The 22,869-nt window shown below is 37.5% G+C and overlaps 1 protein-coding gene across 1 annotated transcript in view; it reads right to left on the bottom strand.

Annotated features, from left to right (window-relative positions):
- Positions 1-21,779, bottom strand: part of plpp2a (phospholipid phosphatase 2a) — a 53,431-nt gene extending 31,652 nt beyond the window's left edge. Inside the window, exons 1-3 of the mRNA XM_042500680.2 lie at positions 21,414-21,779; positions 6,895-7,046; positions 6,503-6,765 (exon numbers count right to left, since the gene is read on the bottom strand). Of these exons, the coding sequence (XP_042356614.1) occupies positions 6,503-6,765; positions 6,895-7,046; positions 21,414-21,474 (476 nt within the window). The 5' untranslated portion in view covers positions 21,475-21,779. The remainder of the gene's footprint in view (positions 1-6,502; positions 6,766-6,894; positions 7,047-21,413) is intronic.
- Between the last annotated feature and the right edge of the window lie 1,090 nt (positions 21,780-22,869).

Here is a 22,869-nt window from a genome sequence, read left to right as displayed (position 1 = left end):
AAACACAATAATGAGGCATGTTGAAAAAATGACCGAAAAGGCAAGGCTATAGTATGGTGAAAATGTCAAAATATGACATGTCCCAAAAGCAGCTGAAAACACCTCAAAATAGCATAAAATAGCGTGCCGAGACCCGCCATAGCATACAATTTTGCAAAAACAGCCAAAAACACCAAAATAGGGCATGTTGAAAAAATGACCCTAAAGGCAAGGCTATAGTATGGCAAAAATGTCAAAATATGAAATGTCAAAATATGACATGTCCCAAAAACAGCTGAAAACACCTCAAAACAGCATGAAATAGCATGCCAAGACACGCTATAGCATACAATTTTGCAAAAACAGCCCAAAACACCATAATATGGCATATCCAAAAAATGACCGAAAAGGCAAGGCTATAGTATGGCAAAAATTTCAAAATATGACATGTCCCAAAAACAGCTGAAAACACCTCAAAATGGTATAAAATAGCGTGCCAAAACACGCCATAGCATACAATTTTGCAAAAATGGCCCAAAACACCATAATAAGGCATGTTGAAAAAATGACCAAAAAAGCAAGGCTATACTATGGCGAAAATGTCAAAATATGACATGTCCCAAAAACAGCTGAAAACACTTCAAAACAGCATAAAATCGCGTGCTAAGACACGCCATAGCATACAATTTTGCAAAAACAGCCAAAAACATCATAATATGGCATATCCAAAAAAATGACCAAAAAGGCAAGGCTATAGTATGGCAAATATGTCAAAATATGACATGTCCTAAAAACAGCTGAAAACACCTCAAAATGGTATAAAATAGCGTGCCAAAACACGCCATAGCATACAATTTTGCAAAAACGGCCCAAAACACCAAAATAGGGCATCTTGAAAAAATGACCAAAAAGGCAAGGCTATAGTATGGCAAAAATGTCAAAAAATGACATATCCCAAAAAACAGCTGAAAACACCTCAAAACAGCATGAAATAGCATGCCAAGACTAACCATAGCATACAATTTTGTAGAAAAGCATTAAAACACCATAATATGGCATGTTGAAAAAATGACCAAAAAGGCAAGGCTATAGTATGGCAAAAACGTCAAAATGTGACATGTCCCAAAAAAAGCTGAAAACACCTCAAATAGCCTAAAATAGCATGCCAACACACGCTATAGCATACAATTTTGCAAAAAACAGTGAAAAACTTCATAATATGGCATATCCAAAAAATGACCGAAAAGGCAAGGCTATAGTATGGCAAAAATGTCAAAATATGACATGTCCTAAAAACAGCTGAAAACACCTCAAAACAACATGAAATAGCATGCCAAGACACGCCATAGCATACAATTTTGCAAAAACGGCCCAAAACACCATAATATGGCATGTTGAAAAAATGACCAAAAAAGCAAGGCTATAGTATGGCGAAAATGTCAAAAAATGACATATCCCAAAAACAGCTGAAAACACCTCAAAACAGCATGAAATAGCATGCCAAGACACGCCATAGCATACAATTTTGCAAAAACAGCCAAAAACACCATAATATGGCATATCCAAAAAATGACCGAAAAGGCAAGGCTATAGTATGGCAAAAATGTCAAAATATGACATTTCCTAAAAACAGCTGAAAACACCTCAAAATGGTATAAAATCGCGTGCCAAAACATGCCATAGCATACAAGTTTGCAAAAACAGCCCAAAACACAATAATAAGGCATGTTGAAAAAATGACCAAAAAGGCAAGGCTATAGTATGGCGAAAATGTCAAAATATGACATGTCCCAAAAGCAGCTGAAAACACCTCAAAACAACATGAAATAGCATGCCAAGACTAACCATAACATGCAATTTCGCAAAAACAACCAAAAACACCAAAATAGGGCATGTTGAAAAAATGACCAAAAAGGCAAGGGTATAGTATGGCGAAAATTTCAAAATATGACATGTCCCAAAAAAAGCTGAAAACACCTCAAATAGCCTAAAATAGCATGCCAAGACACGCTATAGCATACAATTTTGCAAAAAACAGTGAAAAACATCATAATATGGCATATCCAAAAAATGACCGAAAAGGCAAGGCTATAGTATGGCAAAAATGTCAAAGTATGACATGTCCTAAAAACAGCTGAAAACACCTCAAAATAGTATAAAATAGCATGCCGAGACGCGCCACAGCATCCAATTTTGCAAAAACGACCAAAAACACAATAACAACGCATGTTAAAAAAATGACCAAAAAAGCAAGGCTATAGTATGGCTAAAATGTCAAAATATGACATGTCCTAAAAAAAGCAGCTAAAAACACCTCAAAACAACATGAAATAGCATGCCAAGACTAACCATAGCATACAATTTCGCAAAAACAACCTAAAACACCAAAATGGGGCATGTTGAAAAAATGACCCTAAAGGCAAGGCTATAGTATGGCAAAAATGTCAAAATATGAAATGTCAAAATATGACATGTCCCAAAAACAGCTGAAAACACTTCAAAACAGCATAAAATACCATGCTAAGACTTGCCATAGCATACAATTTTGCAAAAACAGCCAAAAACATCATAATATGGCATATCCAAAAAATGACCGAAAAGGCAAGGCTATAGTATGGCAAAATTGTCAAAAAATGACATATCCCAAAAAACAGCTGAAAACACCTCAAAATAGTATAAAATCGCGTGCCAAAACATGCCATAGCATACAATTTTGCAAAAACAGCCCAAAACACCAAAATAGGGCATGTTAAAAAAATGACCAAAAAGGCAAGGCTATAGTATGGCGAAAATGTCAAAAAATGACATGTCCCAAAAACAGCTGAAAACACCTCAAAACAGCATGAAATAGCATGCTAAGACACGCCATAGCATACAATTTTGCAAAAACAGCCCAAAACACCATAATATGGCATATCCAAAAAATGACCGAAAAGGCAAGGCTATAGTATGGCAAAAATGTCAAAATATGACATGTTCCAAAAGCAACTAAAAACACCTCAAAGCAGCATGAAATAGCGTGCCAAGACTAACCATAGCATACAATTTCGCAAAAACAGCCAAAAACACCAAAATAGGGCATGTTGAAAAATTACTGATAAGGAAAGGTAATCGTAAGGCAAAAATAATGTTCCTGTGTTTTTTCTCTTTCTTTTTCTCTCTCTCCGCCAGGTGCTCCTTATCACATGGGTGATGATGACAGGTGATGATGATGCTTGCTTTCTCTTGGTGTTCATCATTCACAGCCGACGCAGGCCACAACAAATGCAGGAACAACAGAGCGATGGCCCTATAATGAGCATTGTTTTTGTATGTTTACAGTCCTAGTTTTGGATTGGAGGTTTCCAGCAGCCCAGTTTTCCAGCTTTCTTTTATGAGGATTTTGTTTAGGGGGATGAGCTGGATACGACAGTCCACTGCATTGTTGGCCCAGCGATTCCCATCGTTTGTGTGGCCGGTATCTCCAACTCCCTCTTTTGGTTTTGGTTTCTTGTTGGATAAGTTGTTACTAAATAAACTAGTTTATTTATTTCTAACGTGATGTGTGTGGCGTTTTTTTATGTGTTTGGCCGCTCTCTGAACCTTGTAGGGTATGTGTGTGACAGTAACAAATGTCAAAATATGACATGTCCTAAAAACAGCTGAAAACACTTTAAAACAGCATAGAACCAGAGAACCAGAAGACCAGCCATAGCATACAATTTTGCAAAAACAGCCAAAAACACCATAATATGGCATATCAAAAAAATGACCGAAAAGGCAAGGCTATAGTATGGCAAAAATGTCAAAAAATGACATGTCCCAAAAACAGCTGAAAACACCTCAAAACAACATGAAATAGCGTGCCGAGACACGTCATAGCATACAATTTTGAAAAAAAGGCCCAAAACACCAAAATAGGGCATGTTGAAAAAATGACCAAAAAGCAAGGCTATAGTATGGCAAAAATGTCAAAATATGACATGTCCTAAAAACAGCTGGAAACACCTCAAAATAACATGAAATAGCGTGCCGAGACTAACCATAGCATACATTTTTGCAAAAACAGCCAAAAACACCAAAATAGGGCATGTTGAAAAAATGACCAAAAAGGCAAGGCTATAGTATGGCGAAAATGTCAAAAAATGACATGTCCCAAAAACAGCTGAAAACACCTCAAAACAACATGAAACAGCGTGCCGAAACAAACCATAGCATACAATTTTGAAAAAAAAAGGCCCAAAACACCAAAATAGGGCATGTTGGAAATAATGAATGAAAAGGCAAGGCTATAGTATGGCAAAAATGTCAAAATATGATATGTCCCAAAAACAGCTGAAAACACCTCAAAACAGCATGAAATAGCGTGCCGAGACACGCCATAGCATACAATTTTACAACAACGGCCCAAAACACAATAATAGGGTATGTTGAAAAAATGACCGAAAAGGCAAGGCTATAGTATGGCAAAAATTTCAAAATATGACATGTCCTAAAAAAAGCTGAAAACACCTCAAAACAGCATCAAATAGCATGCCGAGACACGCCATAGCATACAATTTTACAAAAACGGCGAAAAACACCATAATATGGCATATCCAAAAAATGACTGAACAGCAACATGAAATAGCGTGCCGAGACTAACCATAGCATACAATTTCGCAAAACAGCCAAAAACACTGAAATAGGGCATGTTGAGAAAATGATCAAAAAAGCAAGGCTATAGTATGGCAAAAATGTCAAAATATGACATGTCCCAAAAACAGCTGAAAACACTTCAAAACAGCATAAAATAGCATGCCAAGACACGCCATAGCATACAATTTTGCAAAAACAGCCAAAAACACCATAATATGGCATATCGAAAAAATGACAGAAAAGGCAAGGCTATAGTATGGCAAAAATGTCAAAAAATGACATGTCCTAAAAGCAGCTGAAAACACCTCAAAACAACATGAAATAGCGTGCCGAGACACGTCATAGCATACAATTTTGAAAAAAAGGCCCAAAACACCATAATATGGCATATCCAAAAAAGGACCGAAAAGGCAAGGCTATAGCATGGCAAAAATGTCAAAATATGACATGTCCTAAAAACAGCTGGAAACACCTCAAAACAGCATGAAATAGCATGCCAAGACACGCCATAGCATTCAATATTGCAAAAATGGCCAAAAACACCATAATATGGGATATCCAAAAAATGACCGAAATAGCATAGAAAATTATACAAATTTCCAAAAACAATAACACATAACATAAAACCAACTGAAAATGCAAGGCTAAAGTATGGCAGTCAAAATTTGACATGTCCCAAAAAGAGCTGGAGACTGCCAAGAATAGCCTGCTAAGACACGCCATAGTATAGAAAGTTGCAAAAAGGTCCAAAAACAACATAATTTGGAATGTCCAAAAAATGAATGAAAATGCAAGCCTATAGTATGGCAAAAAACGGAAAAATTTGACGTCCCAAAAAGAGATGGAAACTGCCTGAAATACCCTTCTAAGACACTCCATAGCATAGAAAGTTGCAAAAATGTTCAAAAAATACCATAATTTGGTATGTCGAAAAAAATGCAAGGCTGTAGTATGGCAAAAAATATTAAAATTGGACATGTGTCAAAAACAGCTGCAAACTGCCTAGAATAGCCTGCAAAGACACGCCAAAGCATAACAAGCTGTAAAAATGGCGAAAAAGACCACAATTTGGCATGTTGAAAAAATGACAGAAAAAATGCAAGGCTATAGTATGGCAAAAAATATTAAAATTGGACATGTGCCCAAAACAGCTGCAAACTGCTTAAAACAGCCTTTTTAAAACACCATTGCATAGAAAGTTGCAAAAAATGGCATGTCTAAAAAATGACTGGAAATGCAAAGTTTTGCATGACAAAAAATGTCAAAATTTCTCATCAGCTGAAAACTACATAAAATAGCATGCTGAGACATGCAATAGCACAGAATGTTGCAATAACAGCCAAAAACACCATAATATAGCATGTCCAAAAAATCCAATCTATAGTATAGTTGTATGGCATTAAAATATCATGAAAACATCACAGTAGAGTAGGGCAACCAAAATATCATGACACCTTCATAGTATAGTATGTCATCAAAAATATCCTGAAAACATCACTGTATAGTATAACATCCAAAATCTCAAAAAATATCATGGTATAATATGGTAGGGTATGGTAGTATGGTACGGCATTAAAGATATAATAAAAATATCTTAGTATAGTGTGGCATTAAAAATGTCATAGCATGGTATAGCATTAATATTTGACAAAAACGTCTATGTATAGTATGCCATCTAAAATTTCATTAAAAACATCATAATATAGTATGCCATCACAATTTTCATAAAAAAGTCATACTATATTAGTGCATTAAATATATCATTAAAAAGTAATTTCAGAAAATGGCATTAAAAAATATGATAAAAAAAACATCATTGTGTGTTTTGGCATAAAAATCATAATAAAAACATCATGGTATATCATGGCATCAGAACTATAATCAAAATCAAGAGGTAGTCCTTTACCTGGATTCAGTCACATTGCGGTGATAGCCGGTACAGTTGATCTCCAGCATGTACCCGTTACAGGTGACTGGGGCGCACACAGCCAAGAAGTTTGGACGAGGACGACCTATTGTGAACTTGGCCAGGTCGGTCAGTGATTGGCTGACGGCTCCTCCAAACAGGTAGGTACCCACCACCTTATAAAGTGCTGACAGGTACTGGTTGAACTGGGAGTTAGAGTGCAGACGATTTGTGTGCACAAGGTAGGCCTCTCCTGTGGTAATCTGTGAAGACGATGACAAAGACGCGTGATGTAGGGTTTTGGGGAAATAAATGGTAAAGAGATTGTTGTTTTTCAGATTTTTATTCATGTGTAAAAGCACTTCTCAAATGAACAAGATTTTGGGACTAACAATGACGATGGAGCAGGTGATGGTGACGGCAGCCATGGCTCCATGGGAGATCGTGTCTCTCCTGTAGGGATAGCTGATACTCTTATCATCGCAGTAGATTCCTCTTTGGTAGGGGGTGAACATCAGCGTCAGGATGGCTGAGGGCAGGGCCGCTGGGAGAAGAAGAGATGACTGTTTTATGTGGACAAAATTCACGCTACTGCTAAAGAAAGCATGACAATAAAATGGTACGATGAGATAATCAAACCTTCCTAAAGTAACTACAAAGCAATCAATGAGCATTTAACTCCGCCATAGCTGTGTAAACCACCACGTTTCTGTATCTAGATATTCACCGAAATACAATTATTTAGAAACATCCATGGAATACATGAGCAGGATGTTTTAAACTCAAGTAGGTGCAGCAAGTGATGAAAAGTGAAAATGTATTAAAATGTCGTATTTTGTAGTATAGCATGCCATAAAAAAGTCATAGTATGTTGTAAAAATGTCAGAGGATGCCATAGTATAGCATGGCATAAAAATATTAAAAGAAAAAGTCGGAATGTAGCATGTTGTCAAAATGTAATTAAAGTCATTGTACTGAATTTGTCACAGTATGTTGTACAGTATGTTGTAAAAATGTCATGGAAAAAGTGATGGTAAAAAATGTCCTACAAAATTTGAAATAATAATAATAATAAAAAAACAGTCATAGTATAGTTATTGTATAGTACGTAATAAAAATGTGAAAAAAGTCACAGTATGTTATGTCATAAATATATCATAAAAAGTCATAGTATAGCATGTCATTACATATAAAATAAGTGCTTGAATACTGTGATGAAAAATGTGGAAAAAAGTAATAGCATAACATGTAAAAATGTCATAAAAAGTCATGGTATAACATTTCAAGAATGTGACAACAAATCATGGTATAGTGTGCCATAAAAAGTCATATTATATTATGTCAAGAAATAATAAAAAAAAAGTCTCAAAATCACAAAACTTTTATTAAAAAGTATATAGCACATTTCAATGTAGGGTTCAGAAACACTTTGTGCAGCCCCTGAACATGAAATGAAATGCATGCATTACCTTTCAATGCTCTGTGGTCAATTCAAATACTTGCACTTTAAATAAATACATTTAATAAACAACTCAGCTACTGCATCTGGAAATTCCCCCCATACCCCCCTGGAGGGTTGGGCTACAGAGGAGGTACACTGAAAAAGGTGCTCCCTAATGTTTTATCAGTGATTACAACCCTGATTTAGAGTAATATCCTGAGGAGTTGGCCTACTTCAACTGCTGTAAGTGAAAGCAGGCATTGAAACAGCGATACTGTAGTTTTCGGAAGTCAAGATGTATTAAGTGAAGAGCTGCAGGTCCATCCTGAGAGCAGCTTTGACCCTTCAGCTGTGCGTTGACAAGTGAGCCAAAACACAATGCGATGCGACTCAGGAAACAGCTAAGGACACACTACTCTTTCAGCTTTGGGCAGAAGACCCGACTCTGCCAAGTATATTAATTTGTCATCGCTGGAGCTCGGTGGCAACAACTTCACCCCTAAAGACTGCAGTCGCTCCATGGAGTGTCACTATGGAAACTTGCAGGACAGGACAGCGATGACCTTTGACATCAGGGTGGCGTTTATACAACGAAGGGCATGGGAGCTGAGGATTGATCTAGGACACACACTCACATTTTTACAAAGAATGTATGTGAACCCATGCTCATACACACACCACTGACAGATAAAAAGGAGGTCTGTAACCGAAAGAGGTTTTAAAAAAACGCATGCATATACAAGTCTGACAAATAGTTTGTGAGCCCATGTTAAATTTGGTTAAAGAGTGTTTCTGCAAGAGAAAACAAAAGACTCAGAGTTAAGAGCAGTAACAAGAGTAGAAACACATAAACCTGTCTCTTAAATCTGAACTAGGACAATGGTTCAATCTACGGGAACCTTTCAGACTACAACTCTTAAATAGTTTTCCTGTTTTCAAAAGCTCCTCACTGAACTAATGAGAGCGAGAAATGTTTGTTTTTTCAAGCAGAAGCTGTACTGTATACCTACTTGGCAATGCCATAACAGTGGCTCTCTACTAATATATTCTTCCTTCCTCCAAAGTGTGTGACAGGCAGGACTGAATGAAACCATACTAAGACTCACAAACACAGCTAGGAAAACCTGTTCCAGACAGGTAATTCCAACATAATGTTGTGTGTCCAAACACAGATGTCTCCTGGTCAAGAGCATCAATTAAGTCTGGGGTTGTACACATTGCGGCAGCCTGACGGGTATAAAAATGTTCTCTTCCTCTTCCTACAACAGGCAGGAATATTAATGTAAAAATAAAGTGAGCACTAATAATAAAAGAAGGAAGTTTAAAAATGGAAATGTGGCAGGAATGAAAGAGCTCAAACTTGGTAGCATACTCAAAAAAGAAAAATGAGGGCTTCATTATAGTGGGTGTGGGAGTTGTTGGTGATGCTGGATTTGGTATTGTAGAACTACGAAAAGTAGCACTTTTCGTAACAAAATAAAAAGCGGATTTCAGAAAAACACAGCTGATTAAAACAAAACACCAGAAAAAACAACAACTTTTAAATAACAAATAAAATGCAAACATCATAGTGATCAGAAAATATATAAATACTGGGGGACGAAGTAAAGTTTAAAACTAAAAATGCCACCATGGGGTTGTATGCCTCCACACACCAGTCAAGTTGCTCTCACGGAGTACATTAATGCCTGTGAAAACGTGGATGCTTCAAACACATCTTGCCCCTGGTAGTACAGAAGATCTATACAATCAGCACAGTTTCAAAGTGGACACCCAAGATTAGTGTCACCAATTATATACCTAGTATCTGACCAAATGTCTCTGCTTCTGTTCCTGACTTAAGACATTGAGTAATAGCCAGAAACGTGTTTTAGCAGAACATATATATGGAGACAAAAATATATATGATTTTGGAGATCTTTTTGAGTTGAAAGAAGGATGACTGAATAGCAGTCTTTACTTGATCTTCTTTACTTGAGAGCATATTAATTGAAAACAAAAGTGGGCCAAGAATGGACCCTTGGGGAACCCCGTCATTAAAATGAACAGCAGAGGAGGTTAAATTTTCTATAACAGATTAATTTTTTTTTGAGAGGTAAAAATGTAGCAGCTGTAGAGGTTGCATGAAAGATAAATCCGCCATCACCTCTTAAACTCTGATTTGGTACCACGCAGGTCGTTTTTTTTTTTTAGTTATTTCGCTGAAAACAGCTGCCTCCTTCAGTTGAAAAAGAAACAACGAGGGTGGTGAGAGTGAACCGTTGCCCACTAATTAATATTTGTTCCATTTTCTGAACAAATGCCACTAATGATCTTTGATGACAAGCAGTTTCCTCATTGAAGAGAATTTATTTTCATGAAAGGAAGCCAACTCTTTGCTCTTTACATCTCAGAGTTCATTATTCCAGCAGGCCAAGCGGGCTCTCAGCTTCTCTTTGAAGTGAGGCCCAACCATTGTTTATTCTGCAGGATGCAAGGAAAACATTTAGATAAGAGGCTGCTGCTTGTTTGGCACAAGTCTCTGGTTGCTACACACCACCAGGGTGGAGATGTGAGTGGACAGAGTTGGTCAATGGCCTCTGAAAAAACAAAAAACAGACTCACACGGTAACCACTGCTAAGCTTTTTAACAACAGAATCAGTGAGGAAGTCGATTCCCCATCGTATCAAACATGCTCTAACAGCCTCTGGGAGCCGAGCCCATGGAGAGTTCCTATTATCTGAGTGGGACTGACTGTTTTTATCTGCTTTATTATTCTAGAAGGCCTGGTATGTTTTTATAGGCCTGTGCTGGTGGGGTGTCCTTCCCTCTCAGAGACTGGGCTGAGCTTGGAGAGACAGAGGTTTATTCCCAAAATTTAATTAAAAAAAAAAAAGATAAAAATTGCAACTTTCCTTACAAGAAAAGAACTAATTTCACCTCTTTTTTTAGACCAGTGTATTTATCACTTTCTTTAGGTGATATCAGTAACTAGTTGCTCCATTTACAACATATTAGTACCTTTAATGTGCTTAGTGACTGTACTACTTAAGAAAGAGAAAACAAAGAACTTGAACAAAGAGAAACGGCTGCCACCAGAGGCCACCGGCAGGGATATGATGGATATGTGATTATTCACAGTCACAATGTTATTTGTCATTATTCACAGTTATGTAGTGCTGTTTGGTTTTGGTCTGCACAGCAGGAACTCGCGGACAGGGCCAGTGGGAAAAGCACTGTTGAGCATATTCAACGGGCTGCATACCGCAGAGGTAAACCTGGAAGGTAGAAAACTTATATGGTGTATACGCCAGGTGAGCAGTTCCATCAGGAATGAATAGGTGCCATTTTTGGTCCACTAACTAGGTATTATTACAGTCTATGACTTCCATTAAGTGAAGGCTTGATTCAGTGATGGAGAATTCAATAGGCATTAGCAATGACTGCCTATGCTGCAAAGACCCTGAAAAAGAGTCAGACTTAACAAAAGAGGCACTACAAGAGAGTGTTCATAAATGTAAAAAAACCTGCAAAGTGTTTCAGAGATGGAGAGGAAATGTTGCTAATAGTTTAGCCTTCCATTAGCAGTAGCCAAATGCTTAACCGTACAAGACTTTCTTTTTTATTTTTTATTCTAATCACCTGCTTCCTTCCTCCTTTCCTTTCTTAATTCCTTCCTTCCTCAGATCCATCTTTTCCTTCTTTAACGGATCTAAAAAAATCCCCAAACTGGAGGTTTTTATCTTAAAGTGAAACTTAACTCATGTTTCCTGCCTCATCCATCCATTCACTTTTTAGTACAGTTCATTTCTAATACCTGTTTAGGTATAACTTTGACTGAACAATATGTACTTGGAATGTAGTATTTTATTCCATATTATTTTTACTTTCAATACAATAAAGTATTCGAGTACAACTGAAAAAGGTTCTTTGATGGACTATAACAGCTTGTATCATCTTACTCTGACATTTAACAGCCATTGAGGTTTTTTCTTTATCATCTGTAAACTTTTACAGCTGCAAACAATGTAGAAACAAGTTAAAATATTGTTTTCAAAAGAGGCATGCACACACGCAAAGTTTCTGCTGAGTTTCTGTCCACAGTAACAAAATGTCCACGGGAGAGATAAAAAAAGGAAGAAGGGAAAGTATTGTTTTACACTTTCACAATCTTCTCTGGCAAAAGCGCACCCCGATTCCACTTTGAGAAAATAAACATGATGGAATTTGGGATCAGACACAAGTACAACTTCCTCTTGACCTCTGACCATGTGGGAAGTGGGGAGTGTTCCTATTATTCAGCCCCCAAGATGATTCCTCATCCCAGTAACTGGGACATAGAAACAGAAACAGGTAACAGCGTTGGAGGTGAGCGTTTGTTTGAGGCCAAATCCCAACAGACGCCTGTGAGATTTGTGCGTCAGCAGTTTGTTGGCTAACAGGGATTCGCAACTGGTGATCCACATCACACTGAGGTGCTCAGAAAACCAATATTTAACTCTTCTTTTGTTTGTTTTGGCTTTAGCTGTGGGATTTAATCACTGCATCTAGTTTCTGGGATTTTTTGTCAGTTCTGTCTACAATGGCTGTTATTGTTCTTCATATTTGGGGGATGAATCTTTTACTAAATAAAAAGAAAAAAAATATTGTTTGGAGGAAAGAGTATCATTTCCTTTAAGGTCGGGGATTTTTCCAGGGAAAGTCCTACACGGGATGACAAAAAGCTTTTTCTTGGTATACTGATGTTTTGGAGTAGCAAACCTTTGTTGTCTTTAAAAGGTTAAGCCTCACAACTTTAACCCCTTCTTCAATTTTGTCCACTTTTTGGAGATAGTAAAGTTATTTTTGCATAAATGTTTTGTTTTTTTTTTTAAACATGTATGTGTTCAACCCAATCATTAGAAAAAAGCTGGCATTGTACATTTCTGCAAACCTCATTGCATTACATTTTCATGTCATCATGTAGTGGATACATTAAAACTTTAAGTTTCAACAACGCTGTTGTTAACGTGGGTATGAAGAGAGCTGCTGCCTCAAGCAAAGGAGTTCAAGTATCTTACGGTCTTGTTAAGGAGTAAAGGTAAGAGGGAGCTGAGCCGGAAGACAAGGCTTTTGATTTACCGATCCATCTACGTCCCAATCCTTACTTATGGTCAGGAGCTTTGGGTAGTGACCAAAAAAATGAGATCATGGATATGTTGAAATGACTTTTCCTCATGTTGAATGGGGCAAATTGCAGAGGTTCAGGCATCTGATCAGGATGCCTCCTGGGCGCCTCCCGTCAGAGGTGTTCTGGGAATAACCAACTAGTAGGAGGCATTGGGCAAACCCAGAACATGCTGGAGGGATTATGTATCTAATCTGGTTTGGGATCACCTTGGGATTCCCCAGGAGGAACTGGAAAGTGTTGCTAGGGAGAAGGATATCTGGAGTACTTTGCTCAGCCCGCTGTCCCTGTGATCTGGCCACCGTATAAGTCGATGAAAATGGATAGATGGATGTGGTTAACGTGGTTAGGTTTAGCCATAAAAACCACTTAGTTATTGCTGGGAAAAAAAATCATGTTTTGGCAAAATACCCAGTTTTGAGTGCTCAATCCCAGGAGGAAAAGCAGCGATTTCTCAGTAAAAAACAACCACTTATCAAGGCGCTCAGTAGCTCAGTTGGTAGAGTGGGCATCCCATGTACATAGGCTACGTCCTCACCGCAGCAGCCGTGGGTTTAATTCTAACCCCAGCCTTTTGCTGCTTTTGCCCTTTCAAGCTTAAGCTTTCTTTTGTAATGCAGGCAAAAAGCCCAAAAATAATCTGGAATAAAAAAGCAAAAAAACAACCGCTTTTCGTGGCACTATCCTGCCAACAGGTCGCTACAAAGCGCCCATTTTTGGAGCTTAAAAAGCCACCGGAAACATAGCAATGAAATGCTAAAGCACAACTACTCTTGGCGTGTGTTTGTCTCCAACAGTGGTCTGCAGCTTGACAGGAATCTCGCCTATAAGTGACCCAGCACCAACCATCCCCTCCTTCTCCAGATGATAAAATTAGCTTGTATTACATTGTGTCACATTGGAACCGTTTCTATGATACATACTTTATTAAATGTGTAAATGTAACATATTCATGGTCTGCAGAAACGTACAACTCCAGCATTTTCTTAGGGTGACTGGTCTGATGTGTTTACTGTGCATATGAGTGGACCTATAACATGCTGCTATTACTGAAATTTTGTTATTTTAAACCTGTCGTAATTGATTTTTATTTTGCAAAAAGATCTCTAACCTGAAGAACTGTATAAATTAACTTCAAATATTGTTAATTTATTTTTTTTAATATTTAATCCCCTTCAGGTGCCAACTTAAACTATATATATAAAAACACATGTGATATCTAATACGATACTAGATCTTAAAGGAAAAGTCTTCCCACAAAATGACCAAACACATCCCATGTTATGTTTAAAAGTAAAATTCTTGATGAATTGCATTAAAAGAGATCTGTTTCTAACAACAGCAAAACTTTTTACTAATGCACATATTTTATATTTGTGTCAATATTATGTCAATAAAGTACTTCTGGTTCTGATTCTTTATCAAAATATCAATTTACATACTTTCACTTTACTGGTCTCATTTATCCAGTTGAATGCATTTTCAGTAAACCCTGTGCAAGTGCGTGTGCCTGAACTCAAATTGCATTGTTCATTCCTGGTCCGTACAGGAGAGTGTTAATGCATAACTGTTTTAAGTTGTAACGTTTTAGCAAAATTGCATGGGTTTCAGAAGAATACGACTGGATATATTAGACTTGGATTATACTGCACGAGCTGTGTGATGTCAGTGCAAATTGATCTTTTAATATTATTATGTTAAACTAGGACCTTTACTCCAATTCATCAAGAAAGTTCTCAGTTTTGAGAACTCGGCATGCGAGAAAAACAACGCTTTCTTACAGAATTTGACATGCCACGGGGTGAGTAATTAATATGAAAGTGATTATTTTGTGAGTGACTTCCTTTAACAGTAGTACTACATACACTTTTTTACGCTGGATTGTACTCCAGTTTGACTGAACTGTCTTGGCAGGAAATCTCAAAAGTGTTTCAAACCAGATTTCCAGTAAATGTGTTGATGTGAGTCCAGATCCTGTCATTTTTTTAAGCTTTCCCAACATTGTGAGTCATTTTCCAAAATTTCCTGTTTCTTGTTAAATAATTGCACTTGAATGAGAAAGAATCTGGCACACAAGCCTGATGATTATCTTTCCACTTCATGGTTAATGCAGGTTCTGCACTTTTTAACACTTTTAACTATTAAGATACAATTATACAATTGTGCTTGTGTGGTTGTCTTCAGTGGAGGAGGTATGCTCTCTCTGAAGACTTTCTAGTTGGGGTTATGCTAAGACAGTCTATAATTCAAACAATGAATCCTGCAAAAGTTAATATCTCACTGAAGTATGCAAACAGTGATAAACTGATGTCAACCTTTAATCAAAGAAAACAGAAATACTTCTTCCTCTCTCACATGAAACCACCACGGTACCGAAAAGACCCTCTGAAACCCTGCAGACAATAAATTTAACTCCACTACTCTGTATTTTACAAGAAGCTAGCCCATAAAAATACACACACACACACACACACACAGTCTCTTTCATTTTCACACAGGAACGTCAGGGAGCAGAAGTCAACACTTCCCACTTGACTTTGACACATATTTGGCACAAGAAGATATTGCATGTACAAAAGTGTGTGTGTGCACGTGTGTCAATAAAACAGTAAGGGGGAGCATCTCAAACATGTCAGCAAAATGTTAAAATGGCACATAAACAACACTCAGCAGAGACAACAACAACAGCTGTTGTCTGTCACTTTCTGCGTCGCCTGCATCCAAACAGCTCTGTTACAAAACTCTGCAGTTTAATCCTGAAGCCTGTATCGACATGTACAAGTTTGGCTGTATTCATAACTACAGCAGCAACAAACACTTTCATTTCCTCACTGCTGATTCTCACCTAAACCAAAAAAGGTATCTAGTGTTATCACGGGCCGTTGCCAAGTCATTCTATACATGCAGAGTTGAAGTTATTAGTTCATTAATTCATCCATTGATCGGCAGAAAACTGATCTGCAACTTTTTTGATAATTGATTTATGATTTAAGTCAATTTTTAAAGCAAAAACTAAGTTGTGTTTTTGGAATTTGGACCATTGGTCTGACAAAACAAGACATTTTAAGAAGTCATCTTGAACTCTGAAAACTTGTAATGGGCATTTTGCTGTTTACAGGTTAAATAAAAACATATTAATTCTAAATATATAATAATCTGAAAATATATGTATAATTTGCCCTTCTTAAGTTGATCTGTAAGTACACTGGTGCCTCTTTAACCAGCCATTTTGTCCCATTTACTCAATTAAATAACAATATTTAACCCATCTCATTTTTCTCTGAATTTACTTACTTATAACTACTTAATATTGAGGTGGGCATTTCCCATTTGTCCCCCCTCTAGCCTCTGCACTGGTTCACATTAACAGCTTGTTTCAACCCAAGTTGTCCAGCACCAATGTCCTGTTTTAGGCAGAAATACTTTAAATTAAGAGGAAGTAATTTCCAAACAGCTTTGTTATTGTCAACGTGTTAAGTCAAAATGTCTAAGAGGTGAAAAACTAAACTTAATGCTTAAATAGAGCATTAATACCAAAAGAAGCTTTAAAGTGGAGACAGACTTCAGACTTAGTTTAGTGCAAAGACTAGGAACGGGGGAGAACAATTAACTTGGAACCAAATCAAACCATTCTGGTTTTTCAAAGGGTTAGGTGCTAGGTTTGGGCGATGTTACAGTAATAAGGTATACCAGGCTGAGCTGAAAGACACAGCAACACCCAGTGGTGGAGGGAGAAGTTACAGGACTGTAAGCAGAGCGTATTCTGGGCACAAACAGAGCAGCAGAGCACCAGGCATACTGAAAGTGAAACTTAATCGCTTATCACGCTAGGTCTTAAAGTGTTTATTCTCTTGCCTTTCAGCAGTTGCACCTCTCATGCATCGACCTGACCGCATCGACAGATCAATTATCCAGACCACGACTCAAACTCCTCAAATAAGCAGATAAGCATATTTCCAAAATGTCAAACTATTCCTTTAACTGTTTAATGACAAGACCAGTATCACAAAAACAATATTATTATTACCCTTGAAAGTGTCAGAAATGTAGCCTACAAGCTGGACAGATATACTGCAAGTAGGACACATAAAAAGAAAAGGAGGAGACCGGAATAAAAGTGAACAGAGCAGCCTGTTCTCATAAAAGAACATTTTTTAATAATCTTGATAATTTGACTATGAAATGTGAAATGTAACCGAAGCCTGAATTTCATAACAATATAACAGCAGACGCTCTGCTGGGTGGCATCTGCCTGTGTCAGTAAGATCTGGATATGCAGAGAGTGTGTGTGTGTGTGTGTGTGTGTGTGTGTGTATGTACAGGTCATGTTGTATCAACAGTGTACAGTGATAACAAATAATGGCAGGATGGAGGTTTGACTGCAGAGGGGAAGAGAGAGAAATAAAACACTGAGCCCAATCACAGAATCTGTTACAATCTGGACATTCAGCACATTCCTGACACATCTCTCTCACACACACACACACGCACGCACGCACGCACACATGCACACACACACTTACCTTTTTAAAATCAGGAGAGATCAAACCTGATGACAGTTTACCCTCTACACTCTGGAGATGAAACAAACAACAAGCAACAAGGCAATAGAATAATAAAGATGCATCGATTAAAAGAGGGAAATTAAAAAATGATGGTGTTCCAGGGGAAACAGTAACATCTTGTGATAAAAATGACACTACAGCTGGGGATAAAAATGATAAGGTGAATTTGGGAAATAAGATTTATTTGGTTTTGTAATATTGAGAAATATGTTGTGTTTTTGTGCTGTTATTTGATTCTTATTCAAGACAATTTGGTTAGAACTGCTTTGTTAATATGGACTTCATAACTGTTTTGTAATGCAAAATTGAATTGTAAACATGCAATTAAAAAATATGATTAAATCACGATGAACTACTGAAATTCTGATTAATCAGAATTTAGAAATGAATCATTTGAAAGACCTAGTTTGAGCTTATCAGCCACCTCTGAGAGACTCATTCAAACTGATTCTCAAATCATACTTTCACATTTCAAAGGCTGGTGACTAACTTACCCCTACAACTGAGAAAAAGTCGACCTGTTACTTTCACACCCCTGATTCACCTCGATTGTGAGGTGATAAATACATGAGCTTGAAACTTAGTCATCCACAGAATTTGTGGACAGAGAATTCTTTAGGTGACAAATTGTTAATCATCACACCTCACCTGATTTCGCAACTGTGTTCTTAAATGTTGAACAATTTAGTTTTCTCTCTTGGCCAAAAACATGATTGAAAAAAAATAATCAGCTTTTCGTTTCCAAGAGATCCTGATATTACCTTTATGCCATCCTTAGCCCCAGCAAGCCCAAGAATTTCTTTCACTAAGCTCATCCCTGAAGCTAAAAACATGTATTCAAATCCTTCACTTAAGTAAATGCACTAATATCACATTGTAAAAACACTTTTTTACAAGTTAAAGACCTGCATTGAAAATTTTACTGAAATAAATGTACTTCAAGCATTACAGGTAAAAGTACCCAATGCAGAAAAATCTAAAAATGAAAAACAAACATAAAAGCAACCCCAAAACGAAACAAAAAACAAAAAAAAACCCTTAAAATTATATTTAATCTTTTCTTTTTTTAATAAAAACCTTAGAAACGATATTTAAAAAGGAAAAAGGAAAAGTCATCCACATAACTTAGAAATATTTCAAAAATGTTTGACTGATTTATTAATCAACTAATCATTGCAGCTGTACTTGTATAACTGCTAAGCAATTTAATTTATAACAAAAAATATTTTGTAAATGATTTTTAGGTTTTTATGCAAAAATCTTAACTTGTAAGGTAGCATTTAGTGAAATGTTTAGACAAATGTAGTGAAGTAAAAACTACAGTATTTCCTCTGAAATGTAGTGGAGTGACAGTAGGCCTTTAAAGTGACATGAAAAGAAAACACTCGAGTAAAGTGCAAGTACTCGAAATTTGCCCTTAAGTACAATACTTGAGTAAATGTACTTTATTACATTCCACCATTGGCTAAAACTCTTTTTTTTCCCCTAAAAATGGACACACAGGGCGTGGACAGTGGGCTCGTCTCGAGCTGTGAACACACATGAACATACACTTTGATGTCGAGGGGTTTAACAGAAGGACGGTCATTATCATTCCTCCCTGTCAGTCACCAGATGGATCCACAAGACTCACACAAATGTTGCAACCCTCAATGCTTCTTGCTGCCGTGAAAGGTCTAGTTCTAGGTCTAGGTCTAGAGGGGAATGAACATCCAAGACACCCTCCCTTCTTTTATTATCTCAACTACAACCTCGTCATGTCAGAGATGTGACACAAACAGCTGGAAGATCTCAATTTTGTAAATGGTCTTTGTGTCGTCCAGGAGTCAAGAAGCAAGTCGCAACAAGCCGCTCTGTACAGTAGTCACACGTACAGACTAAAGAGACCCCTCCGAACACACACACACACACACACACACACGCACCCACGCACGCACGCACGCACGCGCACGCACACACACACACACACACACACACACACACACACACACACCTGGTGTCCAGTTTCCAAAACAGGATTTAAACTGTCACACAGAGAGAGATTCATTGACATTGATCTTTGCTCTTCCTCCTAGCCCTATGTTAAGAGAAAATGGGGCCACAGGGTGCAGCAGGAAGAAAAAATTGGCAGAGAAAGTATGAACGTCTTCACAGAGTTTGGGAATTTTGATCGAAAGCAGCAAAACACACAAGGGAAGATGCAAACACAAACACGGCCTACTGCACTTTAACATGACAAATTCAGATTGAGCGCATTATCGCCTCAGCAAATCAGCACCATGACCACCAGATAGTCAACAGTCAGATAAGATATGAGTGCCCTACACTCTTTTAAATAAAGGTACCAAAAGGGTTTATTGTGAAGAGCTGAAGGTTTGCCCAGAACCATTTACCCCTCACGAACCATTTTCTCCAAAGAAAGGGCTCTTTAGGGATTTTTTGTAAGACAAAAAGTCCTCTAATTGGGTTCTGGATTAAACACTTAAACACTGGGTACTAGATAAAATCTTTGGAATATTAAAGGGTTTTCAATATGACCGCCTGGATAGTTTCAAGAGGAAAACCTTTGAAACATGAAAAGGTTATCCATAGAGCTCTCTTCGGTGGGTTCTAGATCAAACCCTTGAAATATGGAAGGGTTCTCGGTAGAATCCCTTTGATGGGTTCTAGATAAAACCCTTGGAATATAAAAGGGTTTTTGATAGAACTCCCTGGGTGATTTCAAGAGGAAAAGCCTGCAATATGAAAGGGTTCTCTGCAGAATCCCCTTGGGTGGGTTTGAGAACAAACACCTGGATTATGCCATGGTTCTCAGAATAAACCCATAGGTAAGTTCTAGTTGAAAACCTTGGAATATAAAACAGTTATTTGGATGGGTTCTAGATCAAACTCTTCCAATACGAAAGGGTTCTTGGTAGAATCCCTTGGGTGGGTTTTTGTTACTACCCTTAGAAGGTGGATGAACACCTAGAGAGGGTTCTGTTTGAAACCATTACGCAACAGAGAGGTTGTCTGTAGAACCTCTCATGGGAGGTTCTGAGTGGTACTTTTCACAGATGGTATTAAGTATTAGCCTTCATGTTTGGGTTCTATGCAAGTCCCTTTGAAAGTTGGAGTCTTTATGTGAGGTTCATCAGGGAACCAAAACAGGTTCTCCTACAGGAACAAGCCATAAAACCCTATATGGTTCTAATAAGCACCATCTTTTTAAAGAGTGTATGTCTACCCAAATGATTTCTTAGAAGAAGTCAGTCAGAGACCAGCAGCAGCATTCTTACTCACTGTTAGGAAACACTGGCCTGTTTGAACAAGATAGAGACACATGATGACATGCAAAGTTTAATTGTTCTGCAGAATCCGATCACTGCAGTTCATGCAGCTACTTTGCATCTTTGTGCAACAGAATATTGTGCAAAATACCTTTTTAAATCAGGAGTCAGTCGCTTATTCAAATCTTGCAGAAAGCACATGAAGCAACAAGTGGATTATCTGTAGTAGAGCTACAACCGTGTGTATATGTATGTGTATATGTGTGTGTGTGTGTGTGTGTGTGTGTGTGTGTGTGTGTGTTGAGCAATCACTTTCGTCAAAGCCGTTTTTCATGTTATTTTTTGTGTCTTATTTCTGATTCAGTCCCACTAAAAAAAAAAAAAAAATCACATATTAATGCAGACCAGATGAGCTTTAGTAGAGCCTGGAACTATTTATGTTTTCAGCCATGTTTTCAGCGGGAGGGAAGAACAAGAGCAGTCACTCACCAACAAAGACACAAAGAATATCCACCACGACCAGAATCAGCTTCTTTCCTTGCTCTGTCATGTTTCCTCACAAAAAAGTCGCGTTTTTAAAAAGCAGAGTTGTAATCTAAGAAACGCACGGAGTTACTGAGGAAAAAAAGGACTTTCAGGACAAGTCGACCTGTTGCTCTTCCGGCTCCACTCCTGTGTACCTGCCTGCCTATCTGTCTGTCTGCGAACTGTTTCAGGTGCGCAGGACAGCTGCGTCCTCTCTGTCCTGCCTCTTTACGCACAGGGGGCGCGTCTTCCCGCACGTATAATGTACTAAAAACGATCAGAAAGGATTTGGCTTCCCGAAATCCACCCCAGTGCACTGGAGGAGAAATCCCAAATTTCTTTAAAGTTTCTCTTTCTCTGCAGTTGGGTAATCAAATCCAAGCAATGAAAGAAATCACGTGGTTCACCTGTCGGGAAGGCATGGAGCCACCTATCAAATGGTATGACAGTGTGTTACCAGCAGAGGCACAGGTGTAGATTTCGGGTTACGGGGATACGTCCTCCTTTAATATTTGGAACAAACAAATAGATCCAAATTGGTGCATAAAAATCAGTGGTGGAAGATGTATTAAGATACTTAACATAATACTCTGTTACAAGTCCTGCATTGAAAATGGTACATAAGTAAAAGTAAGTAGGCCTAAGAATACTCAGGTAAATCTACTTTAAAGTATGAAAAGTAAAAGTATACAGATAGATAAATCTCCAAAAAAAAGTAAAAAATAAATGAAGAAAAGTAAAGAACACACACACACATACAAACTAAATTATGAAATAACACCCCAAACTTCAAAAATAAAAAAAAAGATATAATACCCCCAAATCAAAATTATATAACAAAAAAGGGAAAAAACCCAGAAAAACTAAAATGAAAATAATAACCCCCAAAACCCCCTCAAAATTATTTAAAAAGAAAAAGAAAAATACTTTTCCAAATAGCTGGCACAGAAGATGTTTTAACATGTCACAGCAGGAAATGCACAAATGTAAATAATAAAATAAATGGTGGCTGAATTCCATTTAGCTGCCTTAGTTTCAGAGTCCTGGTATTGTGTGTGTTGGCTCATTGTCCCACTGTCATGGCTTGTCAGAGACACTTAAACAGAGCAGAGCCATTGTTGACAATATTAGTAACATCTGTGTTTTTCCTACAAGTCAAAATGTCCACTGTGAAAAACGGTTAGAACCATACTGAATAAACTTGACCGTCTAAAGGATATAAAAGTAATTCACTTGACCAACACCACAAGGTATTTAGGATGAATAAATATGAATAAATTGCAAATCCAAACTTTCACACACAGCATGTTCAGTTTTCATGAAATGGTGGTTCATGCACTGACTGCAAGTGTTTAAATGCTCAAGCAAACCGTACAAACCAAAAGACCTTCGATTCTAAAGTAATCACAGTCACAAACAC

Source organism: Plectropomus leopardus, chromosome 14, assembly GCF_026936395.1.
Source record: "Plectropomus leopardus strain MGB_pleo_1.0 chromosome 14, ASM2693639v1, whole genome shotgun sequence".
Lineage (NCBI taxonomy): Eukaryota > Metazoa > Chordata > Actinopteri > Perciformes > Serranidae > Plectropomus > Plectropomus leopardus.
The sequence above is the reverse complement of the archived record's forward strand: the minus strand, read 5'-3'. Positions and strand labels throughout refer to the sequence as shown.